At 39.7% G+C, this 20,489-nt stretch overlaps 1 protein-coding gene across 2 annotated transcripts in view; it reads right to left on the reverse strand.

Annotated features, from left to right (window-relative positions):
• Nucleotides 1-20,489, reverse strand: part of tenm1 (teneurin transmembrane protein 1) — a 181,258-nt gene that overhangs the window by 32,978 nt on the left and 127,791 nt on the right. For both annotated transcript variants that reach the window (XM_088371193.1, XM_088371183.1), the window contains 3 exons: nucleotides 17,951-18,203; nucleotides 17,266-17,286; nucleotides 14,040-14,272 (listed from right to left, as the gene is read on the reverse strand). In XM_088371193.1, the coding sequence (XP_088227319.1) occupies nucleotides 14,040-14,272; nucleotides 17,266-17,286; nucleotides 17,951-18,203 (507 nt within the window). The remainder of the gene's footprint in view (nucleotides 1-14,039; nucleotides 14,273-17,265; nucleotides 17,287-17,950; nucleotides 18,204-20,489) is intronic.

Genomic DNA, 20,489 nt, shown 5'->3' on the forward strand with positions numbered 1-20,489 from the left:
ACGCGCTTGGCCTTGCTAGTTCGGCTAACGCTCCGGTAATACATTGTGGCAGAAGGGAGGAAAAGTCTTTATTCCACGAATTGTCTACCAAACTGTGGCTAGAGACAATTCATCAAAGCAACAACGAGAGCATGACATAGCAAAGGACAAACATATCACCCCTCACTGTAGGCCTGCTGGGTGAGAGGCCTGGTACTGTGGTCTGCTACACTCGATCCCCTCCCCACAACCCTGGTCAAATCCTGCCTCCCTTCCCTTCTCCCCTTTATATCCATCATTATTCACTCCTTGCTGTCTCCTGGTATAGTTCCTTCTCTCTTTAAAACTGCTGTCGTCACGCCCATAGTCAAGAAACCCGGTTTATATCCCAACAATTACAATAACCTCCACCCTATTTCTAATCTACCCTTCATCTCTAAAATACTTGAAAAAAAATAACGTTGCCACTCAACTCCACTCCCACTTCATGAGCCTTTCCAGTTCGGTTTCCACCCCCGCCATAGCACTGAAACTGCTTTACTCAAAATCACTGACCTCCTCATCGCAGCTGAGTCTGGTTCCATCTCCATTCTCATCCACCTTGATCTCAATGCGGCCTTTGACACCATCTCACACCCCATCCTCCTCAGACTCTCCTACATTAGACTCTCCCACACATACCTCAGTTCAGCTCAAGTTTTCTCTTCCATCCCTTCCCCTGTTCCTACTGGTATGCCCCAGGGATCTTTCCTGGGGACCCTTCTTTTTATCATCTATCTCCTCCCCCTTGCTCACATCCTTTGGAAATTCATCATGCAGGTCCATTGCTTTGCGGATGACACCCAGCACTATCGTTCCTGTAAACCTAATTCTATTCACTACTCTCTCTTACCTCCTGTCTCAATGAATTTAAAAACCTGTTTCTCCTCAAGTTAAACTATGATAAAACTGAAATACACTTGCTTGGCACTAAATCCACCATCTCCAAAGTTGGCAGTTTCTCAATTACCATCGGCGGTTCCTCAGTTTCCCCCTACCCTCAGGTCAAGTGCCATCCTTGACAACGCACTTTCCTTTCACTCGCACATTAACATGACCACCCGCATTGCCTATTTCCATCCACGCAACATCAACAAACTCTGCGCCTCCCTCACCACCGCCATCCTTGTTCTGCCTTGATTACTGTAACTCCTCTTCTCTTTGGCCTCCCTCAGGAGTCCCTCCACAAAATTCAACTAGTCCAAAATTCAGCTGCCCAAATCGTCACAAAGACCCTCTTCATTGCCACATCACCCCTGTCCTCCAGAGACTCCACTGGCTCCCTGCAAAATATTGCAAACACTATAAACTCCTACTGTTCACATTCATGGCCATCCACAACCTCTCCCCTCCCTACCTGTCTGACCTCCTGCATATCACCATCCCCACTCGTTCCCTCAGATCCTCCTCATCCGCCCATCTCTTTGTACCCCCTGCCCCGTCTCAGCACTATGGGTGGCACAGCCTTTAGTCGCTCTGCTCCCCTGCTCTGTAACCCCCTACCACCTGACCTCCAAAACTGTGACTCTCTTTCCATATTCAAATCAGGGCTCAAAACCCACCTGTTAAAAACTGTTTACTCCATTTAACCAACCTGCTCTTTTATTACCTTCCTGTTATTCTTTCGTGTCGATTTCAGGACATGATTTATTTCATTTGATTGTATGATTTTATTCTGACTGTACAGCATCCTTGTGTTTCTTGAGAGCTGCTTTATAAATGCAATTATTTTCATTATTACTGTGCAGCCTGAATCTTTTAACATCCACATCGCTGGAGATTCTCCTCGCTGTATAGCCATCCCTGGATCCATTGATTCATACACTTCCTTTCGCTTCCCCACCTTCTTCTATATAGCACTTCTTAAAACTATCCCTGATATCACAGCTCATAAATCCTGCACAAGGACAGGACAAGGAAGCCAGGACTATGTATCTGAGTCTCTCCCATGTCCCTGCATATTACTCTTCCTTGCATGCATGGGATACAATAAATTATTACTCATGTCTTTGTGTGTATCTTCTGATATACCCAGACACTAAGTAGTGACAATTTTTGACCATTTTTTCTGTGTCTGTATTTTTAGCTAATTATTCTGATATGCTGACGTGGTGGTTATTAAAACAGCCACAGATTTGTCAGTATAGGCTGGATTTTCTTTTATAGTTAATAAAGATATGGTAAAATAATTTATGTTCCCTCCGTACAGCCCGTGGATTATTACAAAATCATTAAAAGATGTGCCACGTCTCCCACGGTAGACCTGGCAGCCCTGATACTGATATTTAGAGGCTGGCAGTAAGAATAATTGAGATATATCTCAACTCAAGAGGGTGATTGAAATTTGGCAAACATGTTGGATTGGATTCTTTATCAAAGAAAATCAGATCAGGATGAGTTGATTTGACCTTGGTATAACAGCTCAGAGTGAGGTGGGGGAATGCAGCTGAAGCGAAAGAGAGCTTCAAAGAAGGGAAAGAGAGGGCGGTGAGACAAAAGGGCGTGATGACAAATTGCTTCAATTAAGCAATACGAGCCAATCACTCTGAATCAAAACTTTTTTTTTTTTCAAAAGTCCTTGTAAAAAAACATCCGTTATAATGCCCCCAGTGGCATGGCAATGCAATTTAATCTGATGAATGCCATAGAGAGGGGTTTTAGTAAAGCATCAGTGTTGATTACAGCTATTTGCCGAGAGTGAGCCACTGGAGATTACTGGGGAAACAGAGTGAAAGTGTGGATGGTGAAAAATGAAATGATGGGAGAATGCCTACAGTAATTATAAAATATGTTATACATTAGATATTCTACAATGCAATGATAGTTCATAGCCTGTTTTAGCATATAGTAAAATCAAAATGAGGTGTGTGTGTGTGTGTGTGTCGTGAATACTGAGTGTGCTTTGACAACAGCGAGGTTAACAATGTCTCCAGTGATGTTTTCTGTCTTCTTTGAACTCTTGCATTTTGATCGAAAAACAGCAGACGCCCTGGAAGATCCATTCTCAACATCCTTTGTCAGATTCCCACCTGATAAAACAACGACCAATGTGCAACCCAATCACAAAGAAGATCTATCTAAAGGATATTATAATAATGGAGATATACATTTATACATGACATTTCGTCCATCTGGCTTACATGTACCCTCAAGCTCTACAAAACCATTAACAACCAATAAAATATATTTACAACCAATGAAGATTTCATTGTGTTTGTACCTGGGAATTGCATGAATTGTATTGGATGGCATAGAAAAGTGTTTATTGTTCAACCAGTATTGCACACATTCGTTTACAACTCAGATGAATCGATGTCAAATCACAGGTTTGACAAGTATTATTGTATATACAGATAATGAGCTGAATGTTGCAAGATTGGTTCACGCTGTTGCCTCACAGCTTGAAGGACAAAGATATCCATGAGATAAGATGAATGATGGTTATTGATGATGTGACGATGTGTTCAAGACACACAATATAAAACTTAGAATGTGGAACCTTGCTCCTGGATAGGTTTGTTTCTTACACTGTCATTGACATGACAGGTTTTGTCCATAGTTTCGTTCTCACTTCACAAAAATAACGAGAACTATTAATGGCCCCATCAGTAAATTAGTTTACTGATAGTGTTTTGAGTGATCAAAAAATACAGACATATGCATCAACATATTTAAAATGGCATTTTTGTTATGAAAAATTGTGTTTCCGTCCAATATCTAAGTTGCCCATCCCTATAAAAATCTGTCTGCTCTTTTAAATCCCTAAAAATTGAGTTTCAGATCATCATTACAGGACTGCCACAGATTTCAGACAGCACCAACAGAACAGAAAATAGCAAATACAACATCTAAATGGCCCATAATTGCAGCTACTAGTATTATTATTATTATTTTTTTTGTAATTGCAATATTTCACAACATTGTGAAACAGCAGGTGCACTATAATTTCACAGTACCGTGCTGTTACCGCAATCGTCCGTCATTTTTCCCGCCTTGCCATATTCCTCTTCTCGGTGGGTGTTAATTACATGGCTTGAAATATTATTACAGCATCCAAATGATGCTAGCTATTGATTATGACCCACGGTGCCTTAATTTGTACAAAGTGTGACTGACAAGTGTATGTTGACAGATGGACAGCACCACCTGCACGACCTTATTTTCTTCGAACAATAGTTTCTCTGTACTTTCAAAACTGCATCTTGTTTTTTGATTTTTGATTGTCATTGCATTGTTGTTCTTGAGATCACAAACGAGTTGAAACTGATTCAGAAGTGCTTCTGCTGGTGGCAGCCAAACAGTGCGCTCAATTTTGCTTTTGTTGCAAGACGCAATGAATCAACAATCAGATAAAATTGCTAAACATTTTTATGAGCAGTTATTTTCTTACATTATTATCATAACATGAATGATTGGCTTGATAGAGATTAAATATTCATTCATTCATTTTATTATAGCATATCCTTAGTTACAGCAGTTCTTATGTGCACATACTGCTGCGCTGTAGCAGAACAACTGAAGTTACTTTCACCGACTACTTTAAAATGTGGACTTTAAAGATGTAAAGCGAAGTGCTACACCAAACTCATCTGTGTGGATGTGTGTATATGTGTGAATACAGTACAATGGACAATTACTTCCATCTTTATGAAACACAACACAGTAAATAATTTTCCCAGTCAATTTTTTCAGTACAAGTTCACCACATGGGTGGCTGTTTATCTTTGGTGGATCTTTGGAGAGCAATCATAATTCATGCGACATCTCATTAACTATTCATCAAAGCTTTTTCAGAACAGACACCGACTTTGTAATTAAGCCTGAATCAAACATTGTAGCTTATCTAATTATCCCCGTCTATAAGTTTGTCAATGTATTAGCCTGCATGAATTAATTATTGAAATCTGCCATTTTCTAATGAGTAATTACGCCACATAAATGTATGGCAACTCCACAAAACGAGGGGGCTTTGAAATGGTTGCAATGTTTTGCACGTACGTAAACATTCTTGGTGAGTGAAACATACGCCTTGGTGGTAATTCTCTTCTTTCATAATGATAAAAAAGAGATTCAGCAATCACAAACACAGCAGACAAACTCAATTATAAAAGCAATTGAAATGCTCTGGACTATAGAATGCTCCACAAAAAGCTGAGGGGGTTGGATCAGTGCAGTGTCTGCATATTATTTCACACTGTTTGGAACATCAAACAAACACAGGGAGGTCTCACAAAAGAGGCTCTTTACCAAACACACCATCACAAGAGATGCTCTACAACGGTAGAGGAGAGGATATTAGCAGAGTGGGGAAATAAATGTTTTCATAACTAAAACGGTGGGATAAAAATGTCGGCTGATTATAAAAATATATATTTTTACGTTGGGCAAAAAAAAGTTTCTACTGAGAGTCAAAGACAACTAGAAAATCTTTCTTTGCAACCATTTAAGACTTTGCGTCCACATTTTGACAGTGAAGGTGCTCCTTTAGAGAAAGCATCTTGGTTCTAAATGTGATAATGGCACCCAAGTGACATTTACTGTCTCTCTTGAACCATTCCTGTCACCACATTTGACCTCAATACAAAGTTACATCTACCACCCTCCGCCCCAACACACGCAGGTGAAATTGGACTTTCAAGTAAACCTTGTCTGCCACCATAACGCTCCTTATTCATCGTTCTGTCAGTGTGTTTAAAGAATCAAGATAGCTTTCGACCCACACGGGCACAAGCTCACTATCGCCTTGATCGCAGCATCGCGCGCGTACTCTGCGCGTGTGTGCACGAGCGTGTTTGTGTCAGCGCGTGCGGCTATGTTGGGCACCTACCTCGAGAAAATGCAATTTATTTCCCACCACGTTGGCAAAGCTCCCCTCCTCCTGTCAGTTTGCCAGGCTCCCAGTGGAGGTTGATAGGCCAGCTGCCAGCATTGGCCATTTCAAACAGTTAAAGAGACACATGTGTCACATTCTCCATGATCATGCTGACATTGTCAAAGTGACATCCCTTTAACAAGACTACCCGAACTAACTCTGTGTCCATTCAGGGAAGGGAGTGGAGTTGAGTCCAGGGACTAAAAAGCCGGAGACTGTCCGTCACAAAAAGGGGAAGCACACAGAGTAGCACTAACTTAACACCTTTGATGCAACCGACTTGGCTCCTGGCCTACAGCCATCTCTTATTGACAATGGGCTTCATTAGACACACAGTGTGCTTTGGTAATCTCTCACCACTGCCTTACTCCAGCTACAAAGTAGCTGCCGGTTCGCAAGCAGCTCTTTCATACTTCAGGTTGAGGTGTTCGTTGGGTGAAAACCATTCAAATTCACTCAGTCATGACCTGTATGATGGAATGAAGGACCTATGTATACTTGACTCTCTTTCGACTAACGTCACTTCCAGTGCTCAAGGTCGTTTGGGAATTCCCAGTGAGAACATGTCCTCCAAAGTGAGAATGCATGGATTATTTACAGAAACTCTGGGATCACAATGCACTACACTTAAAAGGAGTACACTGTGTGTGTGTGTGTGTGTGTGTGTGTGTTTGTGTGAGTGTGTGTGTTTTTGTGAGCGATTCACTTTAATATTTTTCCACCTCTGTCAGAAACGCTCACATCAGCCATTGCAAACTCTCCGGCTGAGAAATTCTGCAATAAATATACAAACACAATATGAACCACATCTTTTTCCTGTCATGCATAAACTGCACACTGGCTTGACAGGTTCTCAATGGATCTGTGTGCAGTGGGTGCTCTTTGATTGGCCCTCTGTTTTTGCCACTGGCAAATTCTTCTTCTTTGCATATGTTTTCTAAGAAATATGTAGTGGGCAATACTTCCTGTTGTGACTGCTCAGCATTACAGAATTTAAAAAAAAAAATATCAAGGCAAAACAATACTGCAGTATATAACTAGTATGACCTAATGGTGTCATTATTATCAAAAGGTATGCAGCTGTTTTCCTTCACTGTGTGATTAATTCATGAATGCATCATTAATGCAAGAATGTCTGGGGGCAATGGCAAAAGCTCGGTCAATGTGAAATGAAATGCAAGAGGAGGCTGTTAAAAACTGCGCACAAGCTTACACACACCCCCAAAAAAATCTCGGAGCTAAAAAATAGAGCTAGGTTGATGAGATGCACTTGTTTTGCAAGGAACAATGATACCAGTTGACCCAATAAAGGCTGCCACAGGGCAAATTATTTTATGCAGATGAAATGTTCTCTCTCCCTCTCTACTTCATTCACTTTTTTTCATTGACCATAGATTTTGATTCTTGATTGCATTCAGTCTCCCCTTTTTCTTCCCTTTCACTCTATTAATCGAATCCACTCACCCGCTCTCTCTATCTTTCTCTGGCGTGTGAGACAATCAACGCACTATACCCTATGAGAGTCTGTTGTAGAATAACAATTGTATAAGCATTAGCACATTATAATAGCGAGTAGCTGCTATAGCGTCAACATAGCCAGAGGGGATGTTGTAGCCTTTCTGCAGTGACCCACAAATACATTTTGAGAAGGGACTGATTTGGAAAATGTAGGGCTAGAATGAGTTGTGTTGCATTTGCACAGAGAAACCTTGATGAATATTCCCAATTGCACACATCGGCTCCTGTGTTCTGGCAGCCTGTCGTTTTGATAGTGATGCACATACTTGCAAGAAGGACCAAATGTTTGATCCTGATTGGGACTATTCAGCGTGTGGGGTTATTTATTCAGCTAAGCTGCTTACTGTACAGTATCTCAACCCTCAGACAAGGTAGGCGCTCAACTTCGATCTTATGGTCTGAGGTTGGTGGCTGACAAAACGTTTGCCATCTGAAGCATTTATCACTTCTTGTAGTCATTGTATTTCCTTTTTGTTTCATTAAATCCCCTCTCTTTGGAACATGGTGAACAAAACTGGCATTTCTTCCGTTCATACTGAATATGTTTACTCTGGTGATGAGGCCCACTGTGCATGTTTGTCTGTTTAAAGAAAACCAAGATGCAGACAGTGAAGACAAAAAGACAGCAACAGAGAAGAAAGGGGTCAACGTGCAAGAGGGAGAATGAGGCAGCAGCATGTTAGCCACTGATAAGGAAGAGCATTAGTCTGCCCCCTGTAGGTCAATAGGGGTGACAGCTTTTGCAGTACTATGCAGATGCACAAGAGCACGGACACACACTTGCTGGAATAGAGAGTGCCCTTTCCCAACAAGTTGAGAACATTGAAATGTTAAAACTAATACAGAAACATATCAAATAAAAAATATTGCACCAATTGTCAATTTTTTTGGTTTAAATTCGACTACGTTGGTGTTTGTCAACTTTTTATTGAGTCAACATTTATTGAGTTATATATTACGTCAAGAACAAAAAACGCCACACCGCATCAATTGCCTTCGCATTTAAACTCCACTCACAGGATGGGTCGGAAGATCTATCCCCCATCCCGTGCGTGCACATTTCAAACATTCCAATCCAACCCCCCCAACGAGCAGAGTTTTTACCATTTAACAACCATTAAAAAAAAAACTGAGAAGCCGCATGCGTATGCAATTTTTAGAAGAACCTTGAGCGATTGCATTTCTGTGTTTCATTTTTCTTGATTCCTATCTGATTATATTCTTCAGTGATCTATTAATTAATCTATTGGAATATGAGGTATATCTTAGAAATACAAAGTCAGCTTCTGGGTCCTTCACACGTGACACCATCCATGCATCTGTCCGTCCGCCTATCGATTTTCTGAACCGCTTTTCCTCACGAGGGTCACAGGCGTGCTGGAGCCTACCCCAGCTGACTTCGGGCAGTAGGTGGGGACGCCCAGGACTGGTGCCAGCCAATCACATAAACGAACAACCATTCTCACTCACACCAATGGACAATTTGGAGTGGTCTATTGGCCTACCGTGCATGTTTTTTTTGGAATGTGGAAGGAAACCAAGAGTATTCAGAAGAAACACGTAAACCCCACACAGGAACATAGTCCTCAATATATTCTACATCCTATTTAATAATACAATAACAATAAGAAAAATAAAACATACCAGAAAATCGGTGGACAATATAATACAGAAGTACAGAGAAAAAAAAAGGTTTTGGGGCAGCTAATAATAGATGTGTGTGATTCACAGGATCCTACGGCAGTTAAAACATTTTTTTTGCAATAAAGAATTTTTGGAGCAAGTAAAACTCGATGATTCCCCGCGGCACACCTGAGGATCTCTCACGGTCTGCATATTAAAGACAGATATGTTTAATTTTACATGCACACAGCTCTTATTCACTACAAATGAATCACCCTCTTGTGTTGTAAACTGAAAGAGTGCATAGATGTGGGCCACGGCTGTTGCATCTCAAGGGAATTTGTCTCTTTCATGTAAGACAGAGGGATCCATTTTAAATGGAGCGAGGCCTTTTATTTGGCGTGCTAATTGACAGCAGAGGCACATGTGGAGCCAACTCTAAACAATGCTCCAGATCTTGCATTCATAAGTGAGTGTTTGAAGGCCATCTAATCCGTGCATTTTATAATATAATCTTGCACAGCAGTAGCGTGCTCAATCGGGCTGCAGTTTGTTGGCCAAATCTAAATTATGGATTACTGTAACAACTGTTTGCAATGTTGTCACACGTACCACAGCAATCCTACTGCAGCTATGTCAACACACGGATGATCCACTGATGGCGCATGGAAAACGTTTGACAGAGCGTAAAGAGTGAGGAAGGAAGGTGTTCATTTGGAGAAAAGCACACCGGGGGGGCACAAGACAAGATCAATGTCAGAGAATCACAGAGAACTATCTTGGAAAAAACAGACAGACAGATATTTCTCTGTGAAGTCTAACTTATTACCATTGGTTCAAATCTGAAGGAAAGAGGAGTAACGTGAGCGTGGGCTGTGGCAGATGGATGACTAGGTACTGGGAGGCTTCGGGCAGAAACCTCCAGAGCCTTTCTAAGCTGGTTAGTCACAGCGCTATGGCCACACAAAACTCTGTGAAGCGCAACGAGTCAAAGAGTATAAAGTACCTGAGCATGAGGTAACGGGAGGGACACAATTTTCTATTGCTGCATCAAGGAATGAAAACAGAATGTTCTGCAGCAAGCAAATATAATAGTTTTCAGATCAGCGGTCAAATTATAGCTCTGCTCCAATCTTTTGTTTGCACATCATGTTCTCAAAATCATCGACCTTGCTCCATTATATAAGCTACACCATATTGCAATCCTGTGACATTTGAAGCACAGGCAACTGAGTTTATTGTGCAATACATAAACTGGCTGTCTGCACCAGCTGAGAGCGACTGGCACAGCAGGTTGATGGCTGACAGGGCCGTGCCTCTATCGCCACTGCCATATGTCAAGCCAAAAGGTGGCTGAGTGCGTGGGCGTGAATGAGGACTGATTATTTCTTCTTGGGAACATATATACTTTCTTAAACATTACAGTTCCAGCAGACCAAATTAGGGTCTCCTCTCGTCTGATTGTCACGGGTAAATAACCTTATTATGATCGTGTTTCCCCGACTTGTCAATCCTGGCCTGCAAAAGCTGCTCTAGCCTGAGGCGATATGAGGAAACAAAAGCACTTTTGCTCAGAAGTTGAGCACTCAAAGAAGTCATTTTGTCTTCTCAAGCAAAACACTATGGGGTTATTTTATGCAATATAAGCACTATGTTTTGCAATTTCCCTATTGAGGGACGAATAAAGGTTATCTCATTGGATCAGGTAGCCTGAACAGAAAAAAGAGGTAACGCGCTATTTTAGTAGGCTTTTGATGATGACACTTCCAAATATTTTTTCTTTATCCCAACACAAGACCTTGCTTCCAGTCAAGTGTCACAAATTTAATTTTAATTACAAGATAACTCTCCATGTGAACGGATGCTGATTTTGTTCCATTACGTTAATGGGGTGTCCGCATTTCGGACACAAAAAATGGACAGATGCATTATTTTTTTAAAGGACAGCAATGATAGTCGAGGTATTATTTTCATGTATGTGTGTATAAATATTTAGTCTCAGATGGAGGACATACATCTGCATTGAAATGCACATGGTGAGGCACCCAATACGTTCCTCAAGGAAGGGGACCTATCTAATTTAATAATGCTTGTATGTTAAATTCCAATAAGAAGGAATTAAATCAAAACATTACATGACATGCCAATTGTGTCAAAACTATTAACATGGAAAACCATGGGATGGTCGCCATTGAGAACCATGGACTTTCTAAAAGACTAGAGGGACTTTCACATCAAAGTCAAGTAGAACTTTGGTCCAAATTAATTTAAGAATGAACTCTGTCTGAATTTATTTACAGAATATAAAGACTGCTGACTATACAGTGCAGCCACAATATACAAACACTGGCACCACCTTTTGGCAACCTTTAAATGTGCTAAAATGTAAGTAGTACAATATCCAGAGGGTTGGGCTGGACTCACATTGTTCATTGAATAGTCCACAGAAACTAACAGCCTGTTAATGACATAAGTGAACGGGGTTACAGAACAAAATGTGGGCTTTTCACAAAAAACCCTTACCTTGTAATAAAAATTCTGACTACAAGAAAGCAAACATAACACAGAATGCTAGATGTCCTCGGCTGTTGTCCTTTTTTTCTTTGGTGAATGTTCATAATTTCTTCACTTGGTAAATTATTGAAATATACTTTCTTTTAGTAAGAAAGAGGCAAGTTTGTTTACTTGTTTAATATGTTTCGGCCACTTCCTGTCCTTTGTTTAGGTTATGTTTACACTAATCCCACGGCCATGACAGCCCCTGTTTCAGGCCACCCGGGGGAAAAAAAGCCAGGTGTGAGACAACAATAGCATGTGAAAAAGGGACAGGCTGTGATTGCCATGAATGACCGGTGAGAGTTTTAATCTAAAAAGAAAAATTGCTATTGCAGTCACTGCGTGAATGAGAAACTTAGTCGGCTGGAGTAATACGGAATGCATACAAATAAACCTGATAATCCGTATTAAGGCATATAAAAAAATTGGAGGTGGTTTGTAATGGGACCAGAAGCTTAATTATTTATGCAATGCAACAACAAAGCAATGCCATTTATTTTAATTAAACAGTGTGCGAGAGAGAGAGAGAGAGAGAGAGAGAGAGAGAGATAGAAAGAAAGAGAGAGAGAGAGAGAGAGAGAGAGAGAGAGAGAGAGAGAGAGAGAGAGAGAGAGAGAGAGAGAGAGAGAGAGAGAGAGAGAGAGAGAGAGAGAGAAAGTGACAGTTTTGAAATTTAGAGTTACAATCTTTATTGTATATGAGATATGAAATTGTGAATTGGTTGCTGTTAAAAAATAGAAAGAAAACTTAATTCATGGATGATCAAATATTTATTCAGTGGCGATTGGACCTCATATGCTCTGCCAGAAAGCCTTGAAAAAAAAATACGAGCAACATGAGGAACCCACATTAGAATGTGGTGGGCTGGGAGATTATGAACAGCCATCCGTGGTATCTTGTGGGTTGAACTTAGCGCTGTTCTTGAGCCTTCGGGTCTTTATAGCACTGTCCTCCCCCCCATCATTAATACTTTGATAGAATGAATTTGAAATTTAAAATAATTTTAAAAATGGCCAAAATACCATGGTACACTACCTTTTAGGTACCTGGCCGCCTCGCACATGTAATGTGTGTAATTGTGCCCTAATCGTGCTATGGTGTTAAATTTTTGGGGAATTCATTGTCAGACTACATTGCCATGCTGTCATGATGGCAGTCAATATGAATACAGCTATCGTCAAAATAATAATAATAAAAAAATAGCATTAGACACTTTGCAGGAAAATGTTTTTTCATTAGATGACGACTTTGGCAAGCCTTCATCAGTTCATTTTGACTTTTCCAAAGCCAGTACATACATATTTCTGTAAAAAAATCATTATAATACCAACATAACGAGTAACTGACGCCCAGGACATGGAATATAATTGCTATTTTTTTCCAGATGCTATTTTTCTTTTCAGAATGGTATTGAACCATCAATGAAAGATATTTAGCCCTCTCCTGAGAGAAATGTTTGTTATAATAAAAATAGTCCTTTCAGTGCTACTCCTGATGTTATGTGAATGATGTGCACCCAACGATGAATGCTATGTATATGCATGAGAGCATCCCTTCAAAGTGCCATTGAACAAGCAACGGAGATAATAACTTCTACAAACGATATTGTGTTGTCGTCAACACATAACCAGCATAACATAACATGAATACTTGTGTAATGTTTAGAGTTGAGAGAATTACAGCACATCTAAACATTGTTTATTACAAATCACACTACAATTCATAAAATACAAGCTATCTTTATCCTTGACTGCTACACTAATCATCTTAATAAAGTCTTTGCAATCAGTTACTGAAAATGCAAAGCGATGCTTGACTTTTCGTGTAAACAGCGCAATCATGAAACAAAACATTGTTCTTTCATATTTAAAACCACTCAGGATCTTTTGCCCACAATGTAAAGGACAAGCATTTTTTGCCACATTAATAGTCCAAATGTAAGATAATATCAGCACTCGGTTGTGAAGGCTTATTCTCTATACAGTAAGAGCACTGTGATTACATGATGGCCATCATTGAGCGTGCATTCCGCTTTTGGTCATTGTTCGGATAGATTCCAGCTTCCCGAGTAGTATAGATAATGGACTGTTGTATGGATGGAGGTCATGACTCTTTATGGGGAACAAAGCGCTTCCGCACTAAACTCATACAACCATGCCTTAATGGACATTGTTTTCACAGTCATGCTAGAACACAAAACAAACTTGCTAAACTTAAAAAAAATGAATTGTGTGTACTCCAGTTGCTCCGGTAGCTTCCAGTCAGCTTTACTGACCAAAATGCTAATGAATGATCTAGATTGCAGACGCAGTTCCTCAGAAAAGCGTTAAATGCAGAAAATAGATTGCGTTGTTGCATAGTTCAACTTTAACCTTGACGTATATTTGTTTATGCAGTGCAACGAGAATAACCAGTCAATTAGTAAAAAATGTTTTCAGTGACAGGGTCTTACCTCGAGGGTTATTGAGAGCAGCTTCGGTGGCCTTCCTGCCCTCTCCACAGTGGGTCTGGTCAAAAGGTAAACACTGCTCCCCAGTCCCAGCTACCACCTCCAAGTTGCGTGATGGATCTTTCGGCTGACCAAGGTTCCTCACCCTGTACACTCTGCGACTGCTGGTGTCCGACACATAAAGAACTTCTCCCATTGGGTCCATGGCTAAGTAGTATTTATGGGCCGGGCTGGTGCTATTGAGGAGAGGTCAGCGGAGAGCAAAGTTATAAAAGTGCAACACTTTTACTGAGTACATTCAAGTTCGCAATTACTCATTGTCTGAGTAAATGTTGATTTAGTCATGTAGTTTTAAAGAAGCAAACATTTGAAAGTGGCACGTTTGTAATACGTTTGAATATTTTAATTTCACAAGCAACACTTTTTTTTTTAAAAAGAGACTTAGCGAAGGACGAGAGTGGTTCTAATGTTAGCACCATTCTAATTTTCTTCATTGTGGAGGGGAGAGGGCAATTGGGTGTTGAAAATTATCACCGCATCATTATACATCCATACATACACATATAAATGAATATATATATATATATATATATATATATATATATATATATATATATATATATATATATATATATATATATATATATATATATATATATATATATATATATATATATATATATATATATATGAGTTTCGAGTAGGGATGGCTAATATGAGTTGGTGGACACTATTATTTGTTATAATTCTTAAAGTGTAAAGATTTTAGCGACTGCTTATAACTTTGTTTAAATGTTGTAAATTATAAATTACAAATATAGGCTACATACCATAGCTATACACGCAGCAATTTATTGAAACAACACCATAAGCTTCTTATTATGTAATTATTATTATTTTTGAATACATACTTATAATATAGGCAAAGTTGAGTTTGGGATGCATGCGTGGCCCTCAGCATGCATTCCAGTTTCTCATGTGGTACTTTTGCAAATTTAATTCAATAGCCTGGTTTAAATACCATGGGATATTGCTAAATGGACTGCACTTATATAGCGGTTTTATCTAACACCACATGTTGCCCAGAGCGCTTTACAATGCCTCACATTCACCCATTCACACACACTTCGAGGCTTCTGCCATGCAAGGCGCTGCCAGGTTCACACTGGGGTTCAGTGTGTTGCTCAAGGACACTTCGACATGGTCACCAGGGTTGAGGATCGATCCCACAACCTTAGAGTCGAGAGGCAAACACTCTACCACGGAGCCATGTTGAGAGACAGCTTTTTTTCCCCCCCTTTCTTTGCACCTGGCATGCTCCTCAATAGCCAAAACATCTGGACTCACTGAACAAATTTCACATGGACAATTTAGCATTTTTTTCATAGATATTGCTGGTATATCATAAGACAGAAGTGCAGTCGGCCACTTTAAATATTAAGTGACTACCCCTGATCTAATCAAAACACTCAAAGGGGAAAAATCCCATGTTGATATTAATTTGAACATCCATTAATAGACTCAAATGATGGACAGCTCCTGGACAGTGCTGCATTTTTCTGTAAGACAGGTGTCTTCAAACGTGGACCTAGAGGGCCAGTTTTCTGAATGTTTTGTATGTCTCCTTGCTGCCAAACACCTTATTCAAATGATCAGGATTGTTATTTAGCTTCAGCAGGTCCTTGCTGATGACATGATCAGGTGTGTGGGCAACAGGGAGAAATAAATCGCAGAGGAAACCGGCCCTCGAGGAACAGGATTGAAGACCCCTCTCTTATAGAAAAATAATGCGGCATACCCCGGGGGCTGTCAGTCATTTGAGTCCATTAAGCGTAAAACTGTTTGCAGAACTCTGCACTGAATTGCACATACATAATTTAAACTTGATCCAAGGAGAGTTTTTCACCGAGTTTCAAAGTGTGTCACTGCTCTGTGCAGCATTAAATATTTGTTGGGCCTCTTAAAGTGTCAGCAAGTATTGCCCGTGGACAGAGCAGATTACAAATCACTTAACTGTCTCATTTCTAAATTAGAAACTCATCTCAAAAGAAGAGCATCCAATTAAAGGGAAATGAACATAACAACCAAATCGGCTCCATTGATATGTAATTTAAAAAGAGAAAAGAAACAAGCTTTCCAAGGTAACTGACTCGGTCATCTTGACTGTAGGTCTCTCAGACTATTTTATAGAGAACGTCTACCTCTTATGTGTTCCTTTTGAAGACAACGAACTGACATTAGTTTTACACTGAGTACATCCCATATTGTCTCCTCTGAGGGCACCTTGCTTTAAAAAACCTGCTTGCTGATAGACACTTTGCAGAGAAAAATGTGAAGAGGAAAGCTTTGAGAGCTGAATATGGAATATGGATGAATAATTAATGCATTTGACTTGGGAGAACAATAGTATAGCATAATAACGAAATATGCTCCAAACAGTAAAAAGCAGCCATGGAAGCAGGAAGTAAAGAAGAAACCCCCAGAGTGATGAAAGGGTATCTTAAGTGCCTCAAGAAGAATACACTTCATATGCATTAGGGTTTACAATGTTACATTTTTTGGTTCGACATTTGCAGACAACCGCCTGTCAGATCATTTGACAGCCAGCCCGGTATGTTTATCGACACCAAATGCTGCTTTCAAATGTGCTTATCCATGAATAGAATGTCTATTTTCACAGTTTTGCCTATTCACACAAATATTTACAGCTAAGTAAATTAGCACTTTTTGCCCATTTTTTAATTGATGTATTATTAGATACAATAACTTAGTTACTCAACCTCTGCATGTAGCTGGCTGGCATCTATTACACCATAGAAATTCAACACAGTTCAAGCTGCTCATAAAAGTTCATGTAATACATACACATACACTGTGCCAGATGTCTAATTTTCTGTGAACTTGGTGTAAAGAGCTCACACTATCCAGGCTCAGAGCCAGCAAAGACTGCATGGCCAAACCAGGCCCCATGCAGGCTTTCTTTGAACCAAGATCAGAAAGAGGATAAACTTCCGGATCCAAAAAGCAGCACAATTGTCGGCCCATGTGTAATAATAACATACATATTAAGTAAATATATAATTATTCATACTGAAGATGGTTTGTGTATCAAATTCACTGCAGCTAACCAACAAAACTAAATTAGTTATTAAATGCATTTTCTCCTAATAACACATAACTTACTGTCTTATGTGTGTGACAAAAACAAGTGTATATTGTCCTTCCTCACCTGTGTCTGGTGTCCCGGTTCCTGATAAGAATCCATGATGGAGCATTTAAAAAAAAAAAGAAGAAAGAATGAGCAGAAGGCAAAAATGTAACTCACAATTCTAGTGAGAACTGAAAAAAATCACAATCCACTGTAAGTAAGTTTTATCCCCATAAAGTAAAATTAAGGTTGATTTAAATTGATGCATTGGTTCATCAAATATTAATTCAAGCAGGAAGCCGTTTGCTGTTTCTTCCCACAGGAAAGTGAAGTATTAAATATAGTCGCAATAAAAGTCTGGAGCAGAAATATTAGTAAGAGATGCAATAACACCGGCAACTATGAGTTAAGTTACATAAGAAGAACGCTTTAGAGGACAAATGAGAGTGAAATTCCATTGAGAAACTGCGCTTGAGAAAATAGAGCAATAGAGACTGCAGTGCCTGTAGCACGGTGTGATATTGTCATAATCCACCACAAAAACATAATTTCACAGTAAAGACTCTCTGCCTGAGTAGATTAGAGTGTGCAAAGTCAGAAATGCACACACACTGCTTCTGCATAAAGACAAACTGAAATCTAAAGTACGACAATTTCACATTCTCATGAGAACGAAACCCATTTAATCATATACTCTGTATGTGTTCATATGTATGATAGCAATTAATCTTAATGCAATTCTGCTTAAATTCTGCTTCCAACTCACTTTAGTTCCAAAATGGTTCTGGTGTATCCATCTGGATGCACCCTGCGGATGAAGTTGAAGTCTCCAACATAGATTGAACCATCGGGCCCACTGGACAGTGCCACAGGGGCATATAGCATCAGGTCACGGGCTGCACCGCTGCAACTTGGCCCGCAGGGGACACTCCGATAGAATCCGTTCCCCATAACTGTGGCGATAACCTCGGGCTGCTGGGAGAGGAAGACGTTTTCCCCATTTCCCTTGTGGAGGATTCCTGGGAAAAGAGGAATGGGTTAATTATATCACTGCTTATATGAACACTTGCCGGAAAAGTGGAGGGTGAGCTAGTCCTTCGTGGTTCTCAGCACTGTCCAACAGAGAGAGCTTCTAAGTCCATAACGACTATGAATATTAATTGTTTTTAGAACTACCAAACCATAACAATAACTGCAAGATGTAACCTCCACTATACCTATGTATGAACAACAATATAATGGGAAAACATACCGGTAACTGCCCATAACAAACCTTACTGTGTTTGTAACTGTTCAGAATGCAACATCTGGGGCTGCTAGGGAAAACCTTTGTTTTATGGAGAAGGTTGAATTTGATTTTGCCGTTTCCCTTACTGCTTTTTCCTTTGTTCCTGTGTGTGTGATTAGCTGACTTGTGCTAATGTTCTGCATCTGTGTCCAGTTGTCTCCCTTTCCCTTCGGTCCTTGAATTCAACTCTTTTTGTGCAGGGTTTAGTGTAGTGTTTCACTACTACCGGTAGTTTGTTTTGTGCCCTGTACGGTGTATTGTACACTACAGGTATATTGCTCTTGAAAAGGTTCCACAGTGTGCACTGAATAAGTTGCTTTTATAATGTTCAAATACCATGTATAATTAGTATTCATTTATTGATATTCAATAAACTAGTAATTTTTAAGTAAAGGACTTGTAGTCTTTAGTGATGTGCCACGCTGTAAGAGGGGTAAAGTTCCTTGAAAAATTTCCGGTATTCATTCCACTTGGACATCCTCTCATTTTGTGACGTTACGATCACAAACTTGAATGGATTTTGTTGAGATTTAATGTGATAGACCAACACAATGTAGCATATAATTATGAAGTCTATTGAAAATAAGCCACGTGAAATAATAAAAACGAAATAATAGTAAAATAATAATAATAAAATAATAAAAGTAAAATAATAATCAAAGTAAAATAATAACCAACATTTTAAACAACTATGAATTTGAAATGTGTGGTGTACATTTGTATTACAAGCATTATCAAGACAGAGGAAGTCAGCAGACAGGTAAATCGTGGCAAAGTTCATAGCCTGGCTAGATTATCCCAAGCGTTGAACATCTCATGTGCCAATGTTCATTCCATAATACAAAATGAATAAATTCTGATACAAATGCAAACCTACAAAAACATGACTTTCCACCAAAATTTACACAGCAAGCGAGACCATTGGACTGAGAAGAAGCTGGGAGGCGCATAGTCATTGTGGAGAATTACAGAAAAACGCAGCTCAAGTGGCAGAAACTGTCCACAGGACAACTATAAACTGTGCATGCTACAAGACATTATTGAAAGAAAGGCAAATTTTTTGGTTGGAGACACTGCAAAAATGTGGAAAAGGTGCTTTTGTCAGAAAACACCAAAAGGGAACTTTTTGGAGTCTAAAGTGGTGTGTGTGGTGGAAAACCAAACACTATGAGAAGCTGGACCGAGCTAAATATTAGCCTGGAAATCCCTACTCAATTCTGTACCAACAATTAAGTAAACCAGTCCAACCTTACAGTTGAGGGTTCCCATTGCTTTCATGAAGGAAGAAATCGGGTTTGGCTTGCAAGGCTATAGCTACTAGATACATATATACGGTAGAGGTTCTAAACAGAAAGACGCTCAAAGAATATTCATGTGTTCCATAATTGGGCAGTGGAAGTCCAGACCTAAACCCTATTAATGCCTGTGTGGATGAAGTAGAGAAAAGCCCCCCGCAATTGAGTCTGCGCCATTTAACTCGAAGTTCCTTATGGTGTACAGTATACTTGAAAATTATTCATTGTGGATATTCAAAGAAGAATAGGAAAACACTTTGTTGAGTAGAAGTGCAAAATACACACTGCATTTGTCAGATTTTTGTTTGCCAACATTTTGGAAATCTGTTACCGTATTTTCCTCACTATAAGGCAAACCGGATTATAAGATGCACCTTCAATGAATGGCCCATTTTAAAACATTGTCCATATATAAGGCACACCGGGTAATAAAGCGCACCTTCAATGAATGGCCCATTTTAAAACTTTGTCCACAGATAAGATATACACATTTGGCCCGCTGGCCGGACTTTGGACACGCCTGCTGTGTTGGCTCAATATTGGTCCATATATAAGGCGCACCTGATTATAAGGCGTACTGTCGGCTTTTGAGAAAATTGGAGGTTTTTAGGTGCGCCTTACAGTGCGGAAAATACGGCAATAACTTTTGCTCTACTTCATAAATATTATTATTATTTTGTCTTGCTCAATCATTTAATAACAATAAAAGAATCATCCCCATT

This window comes from Syngnathus floridae, chromosome 1 (genome assembly GCF_059516105.1).
Source record: "Syngnathus floridae isolate MCC-2025c chromosome 1, RoL_Sflo_1.0, whole genome shotgun sequence".
Lineage (NCBI taxonomy): Eukaryota > Metazoa > Chordata > Actinopteri > Syngnathiformes > Syngnathidae > Syngnathus > Syngnathus floridae.